This window comes from Glycine max, chromosome 15 (genome assembly GCF_000004515.6).
Source record: "Glycine max cultivar Williams 82 chromosome 15, Glycine_max_v4.0, whole genome shotgun sequence".
Classification (NCBI taxonomy): Eukaryota; Viridiplantae; Streptophyta; class Magnoliopsida; order Fabales; family Fabaceae; genus Glycine; species Glycine max.
Genome location: NC_038251.2, coordinates 16,558,900 through 16,567,667, shown reverse-complemented (window position 1 = coordinate 16,567,667; position 8,768 = coordinate 16,558,900). Strand labels below are relative to the sequence as shown.

At 33.9% G+C, this 8,768-nt stretch overlaps 1 protein-coding gene across 2 annotated transcripts; it reads right to left on the bottom strand.

Moving 5' to 3' along the window:
* Nucleotides 1–953: 953 nt before the first annotated feature.
* Nucleotides 954–3,858, bottom strand: LOC100802829 (zinc finger CCCH domain-containing protein 48). 2 transcript variants are annotated; one of them, XM_003546448.4, is made up of 7 exons: nucleotides 2,839–3,857; nucleotides 2,345–2,530; nucleotides 2,143–2,244; nucleotides 1,897–2,046; nucleotides 1,593–1,772; nucleotides 1,362–1,459; nucleotides 954–1,256 (listed from the first exon to the last, which is right to left on the bottom strand). In XM_003546448.4, exons 1-7 carry the CDS (start codon nucleotides 3,241–3,243, stop codon nucleotides 1,112–1,114), a joined length of 1,266 nt encoding a protein of 421 aa, XP_003546496.1. In that variant the 5' UTR covers nucleotides 3,244–3,857; the 3' UTR covers nucleotides 954–1,111. The 2 variants fall into 2 exon arrangements, with proteins under 2 accessions (XP_003546496.1, XP_014622910.1); XM_014767424.2 differs by having other exon boundaries at nucleotides 1,130–1,256; nucleotides 1,358–1,459; nucleotides 2,839–3,858.
* Nucleotides 3,859–8,768: the final 4,910 nt, after the last annotated feature.

Below are 8,768 nucleotides of genomic sequence, written 5' to 3'. Positions count from 1 at the left end.
GTCACTATTTATTGTTTGTACATTACAAAAACTTCAAGCACCAGTAGGCAGCAGCTTCCAACGTGTATAGTATACTTGGGACGACATACGTTTTTTAGCTATGGAATATCTTTCTTCCATTGCTTTCATATTCTCGGAATAATAAGAAGAAAAATCAAGCTTTCCAAAGCTTTCTATAACCCAACAAACAAAATAATTCACTTGCTCATGACCGTGCCAAGTTTGCATTAAGAACTTGAAGCTTCCAAAAGTGTATAGTAAAATTACGAAGACATGCTTATTTGCAGTGCAATATTTTTCTTGGTTTAAATGTTATATTCACGGGATGATAACAAAAACACATAGAAGGTTTAAAATAATTTTCTGAACGTAAACTGAGCTAGGCAGCTCTACAGGGCTGTTTCTCTACTTGCTCCCTCGTCTAAGCTTCTGAGGAGTGAAACAATATTTTGACATGGTAATATGAATATGACAATGTTGCGGAGTCAACAAAATATGGAGTCTCAATTTCCCCTTCCTGTTTTCTTTCCAAAACTATAGGCCTCTAATGCTTACAATGGCATGGGTGACAAGAGATCCTCTAGGGTTCATCAGGTAGGTGGAAGTTAATTCATCTGGTTCTTCTCTTGAACAAAAGATGAAGATGTTGTCTAGACAGATGGAGAGATTATGATGAAGGCTCAGGTGTAGATGATGACACCCACGCCCCCACACTCCACCAAAATATATGTATTGAATTACAATAGCAGTAATGCCAAAATAATTGAATTACAATAACGATTTTTAACAAGAAAAACTATATTCTGGGTCGAACTTATATTTGGATTCCAAAAATGTATTCTTTGATAATGATGGAAAGAATTTGAAAACGGACTTCATTACAAACCATGTTACTTACAATAGTAATATATTTATCAAAGCAGGAGAAGATTACATCAGCTGGGAAGAATATGAAAGAATGAAATTGGTATTTCTATAAAATTGTCAATTTCTATACAATTGTTTTTACAGTGAATTTACTGCTCAGACAAATAAATTCATCCTTATCACCATCTGCTTCAAGAGGAAATAGATGGGTTAATACAACTCCAATGTTGAAAGGAAACACATGTCAAGAGGATGCCACCTTGGGTACCTCCAACCATTTCCACACCATCAGCAAACCACTCTCATCTCCAGTGAAGAAGAGGCCACCAGGACCTAACTCAATTAATGCCACATCTTTCTTGGCAAATAAACGTCCCCTCTCTGAAAATCTGTTGAAAAAACATCATCGAGGATGCAACAAAAAAAAAAAAGAAATATTACCATGACGGAGGTACAGTAACAAAAAGAAACGTGAATAATTTAGATTTACTTACGATGGCAATTCATACATGTGAACTGAATTGTCTCTGCACGAGGAAAATAATATTGGCTTTCCCTCTGCATCAGGCATCCCAAAAAGTGAAACAACACCCTGTAATATAAAAAAATCATCAACTTAGGAGATTGACCAACTCGTCCAGCATTATAAGAAATATCAGCTTGACTTCTTACACATGAAAATAAAACCAAATGATATTTCAACATAAGATTAAGTCAACGCTTACATTTTCTTCGGTGTGTGTATATATCACTTCCAAAGATCCTGCTTCAATGCAAGCCCAGACTTTAATTGTGCGGTCAGATGAACTTGACAACAGATATTGATCCCAACAGATAAGGGATGTGACTACGTCAGTATGATCATTTAGTGTCATTGTACACTGTAATGTATCCATGTCCCAGACCTGAAGAAGACAAAATAACAAGATCCCGTCGTTATAGGACAGTTCAAAGAAAATTACATATCCTGTTCTCAGAAAAAATTCTCATGTTAATAAAGAAAAATAGAATCCTCAACAACAGACATACCTTTATGCTTTGGTCCATGGACCCGGAGTACAGCATCTTGCATCCAACCGCCAGACAAACCACTGCTTTAGTGTGGCCAGTGAGTGACGCAACCAGTTCAAAAGGAGAATCAGATTTAGAGCTTCCTCTCCAAGCAAAAATGACACCATCCTGAAATTTTAAATAAAACAAATTTTAACTCACGCAGAAAAAAAGAATTCGGTTAGGGGAATATCATTGGACAATATTAATAACATGGTTAGTTACCTCTGCAGCAGCAAAGAGTGTATTGTTGCCAACAGTCATGGCACGGACTCGGCCTTTGGGTCCATCAAGAGTAAACTCTGACATGGTCTGGATATTCCAAGCCTTCACAACAACCACAGCCACATAATCAGTTTGCATGTACTACTCCTATGATTAGACATTATCATACATCAAAACAAAACAATGACAGATAAGAGCTTACCTTGACAGCATTTTGCAGACCAACAAAAATCCATGACCCCTCACTGATCAAAGAGGTAACCTCAGCACCAAGATTGATGACTTTAGCACATTGACCAGTATGGCAGTCCCATATCCTAACTGTCCCATCAGTGCTGCCAGAATAAAGTTTGTCGGATCCAACAGGAAGTGCGATGCCAGTGATAACCTGTTGTCAAAAGCTTTAATTTAACTACTACAAAAAATATTAACATGATGCGGAGGCTCACAAATTCTAGCATTTCCTAGGAAACTAGGGAAGATAATGCTTTTTCAGAAAACACTTATTCCGTTATTCTAGCATATAGTTACATTATTAAACTCTATGACTGTAATCAATAATTGTTAAAACATTAGTCGATTATTAAGTCAGATATCAATTCTGATTTAATCATTATGCTAAAAAGGAACTATGAAAGAACTTTAAATATAATTTCGGTGTGTTAAATACTAAATGGAGGTTCAAGAGTCAAGTACCTTCTTATGTTCTTGAAGTTTCGTTACGGTGGAAAACCCATCACCACGAAACCATGAATGCAGATACAGGCATTGTTCACCATGTACACAATTGTTGTTGATCCAGTATTTACATATCCTTGGTGATGATTTCTTGAAAGCCTTAGCAACCCTTGTCGCATCTCCTCTATCTCCATTATCTCTAAGCAATGCTTTCTTTGAACCATATTTCAGGGTATTCTCAGAGAAGGAATGGGGCTTTTTTCCGTAGCTATATGCAGTATTGCCATAACCACAAGCAGCAGGTGGAGATGGTGTCTCTATGTGCAAAAATCTGCAAGGATTTCTGTTACATCTTCCAGCTCTCCAATAAGAACATGTTGTTCTACCAATGCGCTCAGTCCTTCGTGCAAACTTTGTATCCATGATATTCTAAAAAACAAACATGGCATTGTAATGACATCCCAGATCAGGTACTGTATCCTATCAATAACATTCTCCATGGCTCATGCTTTCAGTCATTAACTCGATGATTAAATCCCAGCCATAGACTTAATTCTTCATCCAAAACCCAAAACCTTTTGGCTCCCAAATTTTCCATTCCCAAAATAACAATCGTAAAGCAAGTGATGAACGGCAACAAAACTATGTTGATCGAGGAAGATCAACAACATGGATCAAAGACCAATAATTTAACCCTGATCAGCAACGTCAATAGAGACTCTCCCAAAACCCCAAATTAGGGTATCGCCGATCCTTATGAAAACCCCGAAATAAATAAATTGAAAGGAACCCTAAACGCGAAACCCTATATTTGCATCGTGGAAGCGCAGAAAACTTCACTGAGATAAATGAAGTCGGATAGAACATAGATTCTCGTAGATCGTCCATCACAAACCCTAAAAGAAGTATTAGATTTTCGCGTTCGGAGAAACAAACCTGAGTGGTAGAAACGTAGCTTGATTTGTTGGAAGGATTGTTGAGAAAGAACAGAGAGCAAAATAAGGCTTCTATTTTCTTAATCAAACGTTGGTGTTTGTTGCCAATGTTGTGTTAGGCTTATTTATAGTTTCTCTGTTAGCTTGTAAAGCACGCAACAATAAGATGAGGTATAGGATTTTTTTTATTTTTATTTTTTTTAAAAAAAAAGACATTTGCCGTCATATAAGGATAAATTAAGGCTTAAAAAAAGATAGTTATTTTCTTTCAAAAAAAATAATTATTTCTGAAATTTAATATTTTGAAGATAGTTTGAATTTACTTATGAAAATATTAGTTTTGAGTTTCAATTTATAAAATTATTTCTAGTGTGCGAAGTTACCTTTTGTTTGGATTAGAAATTTTAAAATTCTAGGGAATTTTAAATGCCTATAATTTAAATTGTTTTGATTTTAATTTCTATTATTTTATAAATACTTTGTTTGGATAAATTAATTTAAATTTTTTGAATTTTAAATTCTTTGTTTAGATAAGGCAATTGAATATTCTACATATGCAAAAATTTTATTTTTATATTTTAAATAGATGAAATTTTAGTATTAAACTTTATAGAAAAAAAACACAATCTAGATTTGAAATATTAATTAAAAAATATTTTTCAATTTTTATTAATTTAAAAATATAAAATATTGATAATTTTAACTAAAATTGTTTTGTCTGACCACAATCGATGATGTTTTAAAATCGACATCAACCAAGACTATTTTTCGGCTGATATCAAATGGATTTTTTTTTCTTGTCAAAGTATGCTGGAAATATTTGTCAGCTGACGTGAGTCGGGACTATTAAATTTGAAAGCTTGAATGACCTAAACATTATGGTACTTATCTATGAAAGCTTGAGTATTTTGGTTTATGGTGTGAAAGCTTATGGTACTTAATTAGCATGCACTGGTGCATGTGCGCATCATATGCTTTAGTCTAAAATGAAATTATGGCTGAGCCATGTTGGTTCTTTGGTATAGGAAGTGTCAAATGAAATTTGCTAGCAGTTTTCTGCTCAGGTGTTGGAGCTTTTATGCAGACTTTGGAGCAATTCGTGCTAGCAATTTTCTTTGGATTTGTACAATTTCCATAATAGTTAAAGCAGCTTGTAGAGTTTGAAAAATAATCACATGATTTAATGTCCTGTTCTTCTCTTTCTCTTGTAATTTACACATTGTTTTGGAGCTGGTATTTGAACTTTGAAATAAAGAGAACAAGGAATGACCATTACTAAAAGCAAAAAAGTATGTCAGCAAAATGATTGTTGAAAGTATCAAGAGAGAATTGGAACGATGTGAAGCAGAAAAGAAGGCACTGGAAAAAAGGAGACTGCTTGCAAGGAATTACTGGCTAGAGCATAGGATGAGTCTACCAAGATATCTGAAACTATCACAAATGCTAAATCTAAAGTGAGACACTTTGATAATTGCTCTCTGGTGGATGGTTTGCTTTAGTTTTATCATTTCTTCAACCAATTTGTAGGCTTCTTCCATGGTAATGATTTTAGGATAGTTTAATGACTTATATAGATTTATTAGATAATTATGCTTTAAATGTATGCAATCAACACCTGAAAAGTATGACCAATTATATGATATTTGATCAAGTTGAGCATCATTTTATTGTTCTGCAAAGTAATTGAAAGTAGATAGACCCAAATCAAATTTCAAATGAAAAACTTGAGGAACTGCAAAGTAACTGACAATAGGAACAAAACCTTGAGGAACTTCATTCACAATATTTCTTCAGCAAAACAACACTTATAATATCAAAAGATGCTACTACAAATTTCTCCTAAAATATATTTCTCCTAAAACTAACATTATAATTAAAATTGAAAAACCTAACAACACAATGTTAAATTTCTCATTTTCTTCTGCAATGCTTCAATTTGTAAGTTCAAATCGGCCACTATCATTGATTCTCTTGTGATAGAAGAAGGATTAGAAACTTAGTTTTCTTCCTGGGTTTCTCCTTGTTCTTGCAGTTCGAATAGATGTACGTCTTCCATGGTGGCATCAACGAATGATTCTACCAGAAAATGCAGAAGAACTGTCACTTGCAGACATGGAGAAATCAAAGCCCACTAGGAAGAAAATAAAGTGAGGAGAGGAAAAAGATGGAGCGAGGGGAACAAATAAGACTAGGGAGAAACACACACTTAAGACTCTACCATGTTGGAATTGAGAGGAGAAAAGCTTTAGAAACCTTAATTCGAGGAAGAATAAGCAAGTGAAGAAGAAAATATTTGACAACTTTTTAAATTTTGTATCAAAGTCCAGTCTACGTGTCACAATCTTGGATAATTTGCCACGTTGGATAGTCTATGTGGCATTAAAATTGCCAATAATGCACTTCACTAACGGCGTTACTTTCAAATTTAGCAGCAATGACTATTTTGCAAAACTTATGCAAAGATATGGACTATTTTTAACATTTCAAAAAGATAGGGACTGCAAAAGGGGTCAAAAGTCAGGGACCAAAATGTCTATTTATAAAATTATTTCTAGTGTGTGACGTTACCTTTTGTTTGGATTAGAAATTTTAAAATTCCAGGGAATTTGAAATGTTTAGAATTTAACTTGATTTGATTTTAATTTCATTTATTTTTTAAATGCTTTGTTTGGATAAATCAATTCAAATTTCTTCAATTTTAAATTCTTTGTTTGGATAAGACAATTCAATTTTCTCCTCATGCAAAATTTCAATTTTATATTTTAAATAAATGAAATTTTAATATTAAACTTTATAGAAATCAAACACAATCTAATTTTGAAATATTAATTAAAAAAATAATTTTCAATTTTTAATAATGTAAAAATATAAAATATTTATAATTTGAACTATGATTGTTTTGCCTGACCACAATTAGTGATGTTTTAAAACCTACATCAACCAAGACTATTTTTCGGTCGACATCAAATAGGTTTTTTTTTTTGTCAAAGTATGTCGAGAATATTTGTCAACTGACGTTAGTCAGGACTATTTTTCGGTAATGTTGATTGAGTCTATTTTTCAGTCGATGTTGGCTAGGTTTTGTTACCAACGTCGGCTAGGAATTGTTTGGCCAACACTCTTTAGGGTCTTTTCAAACGACATTGACCAAGACTATTTTTAGTCAATGTCGGCCTAAAATATCCTAACAGGCGTTGACAAAAATCTACCCAATATCGGCTAAAAAATAGATTGGTCGATGTCGACCATAGAACTTACCCGATGTTGGCCGAAAAATATCATTGGTCAACGTTTGTTGAAAAGTCCCTAGTTGAAGTTGGCTAAAAAATAGCCCTTACCAATGTCGGACAAAAAACCCTATCCAACATCTGCTATAAAATAGCCTTGGCTGATTTTGGGTAAAAAATAACTCTGACCGATGTCGACCGAAAAAACTCTAGTGGATGTCGACTATAAGAACCTAGTTGATGTCGACTAAAAATAGTCATGTTCGATGTCGGTAAAAAATGCCTAGCTGGTGTAAGCAGAAGAAACCCTAGCCAACATCAACCAAAAAACCAAGCTAATGTGATTAAGAAATAACTCTGGTTGATGTCAGCTAGAAAACCCTAATTGATGTCAGTAAAGAAATCCTAAACGATGTTGGCTAAGAAAATCTAGTTGACATAAACCAAAACACCCTAGCTAACAACGGCTGAAAAATAACCCTAGCCGATATTGGCTAAAAAATAGCTTTGGCTAATGTTGGCTGGAAAAACCTAGTTGACGTCGGTTGAAAAGTTAGTCATGGCTGACGTCAGTAGAAAAAATCTAGTCAACGTCGGGCAAAAAAATCATTGGTTGACATCAACTGAAAAAACCTAGATGACAACGGCAAAAAAAATCATTGGCCGACGCCAGCAAAGAAATTGTTGGACAAGTGGCCTCAATAACTTGAGACGGTTGGTGAATTAAGTCTCACTAACAAACTTTTAACCCCCTTCTAAATGATAGGCTCAGAATGCAGAAGAAGAAAAAACAATCAATTTAATAATGTTCTTTAAACATGAAAGGAAAAATTGATTGCAATAAAATAAATGAGATAAGGGAAGAGAGAAATGCAAACTCGATTTATACTGGTTCGGCCACTTCCCATGCCTACGTCTAGTCCTCAAGCAACTCACTTGAGATTTTCCACTATCTTTGTAAAAATCTTTTTTACAACTTCTGAACACCCAAGGAATCTCTTTCCTTTGTGTTCAGGAAACTCACAATTCTAGAAACAACCAGTCTCTTGATTACAATTGACTTTCTGAGAAGAACATAAAGATTTCTCTCCTTTATAGTGGATAATACAATTTGAAGTTCTTGGATGAACTCTCAATAGATTTGCAAGTGTTTGTCCAAGAGTTTTTGAGAGGGCATTTGACAATTAAGTTCTCTTGGAATATCTCTCTCTTACTTTTTAATGTCAGACACACATATATATAAGCCCTTCGTGTCTTTTCAAAATGGTTTGAAGAGATGTGTCTTTTCAAAATACTTTTTTTCTGAAAATTTTCACTAGTAATTGATTACAGGTTTCTGGTAATCGATTACACAATCATATTTTGAAGGGTCATGACTTTTGAATTTGAATTTCAAGAGTTCCGTTGTTGGTAATCGATTACAAACATCTGGTAATCGATTACAGGTTCAAAATTCAAATTCAAAACCCTTTTTAACATCTATTTTCCAAAATTGTCTTCTAGCAATCGATTACACTGCCAGGTAATCGATTACCAGAGCCTTGGATGTCTTGGAAATACTTTGTTTTGAGGCAAGGCTTGATCTTGAGTTAAACTTGAAGCAAGGCTTTGTTTGTTGGAGTAACCTTATATTATTATTAAAGGAATGCTTAACCTTTAAAGCAACCTTGTTTGATTCTTTTTTGACATCATCAAAATCATGTATTCATACATTCACATTCTCCCTTTTTTTGATGATGACAATCATCATCAAGTGATTTCTTTTTAGCATCATCAAAACATGCAT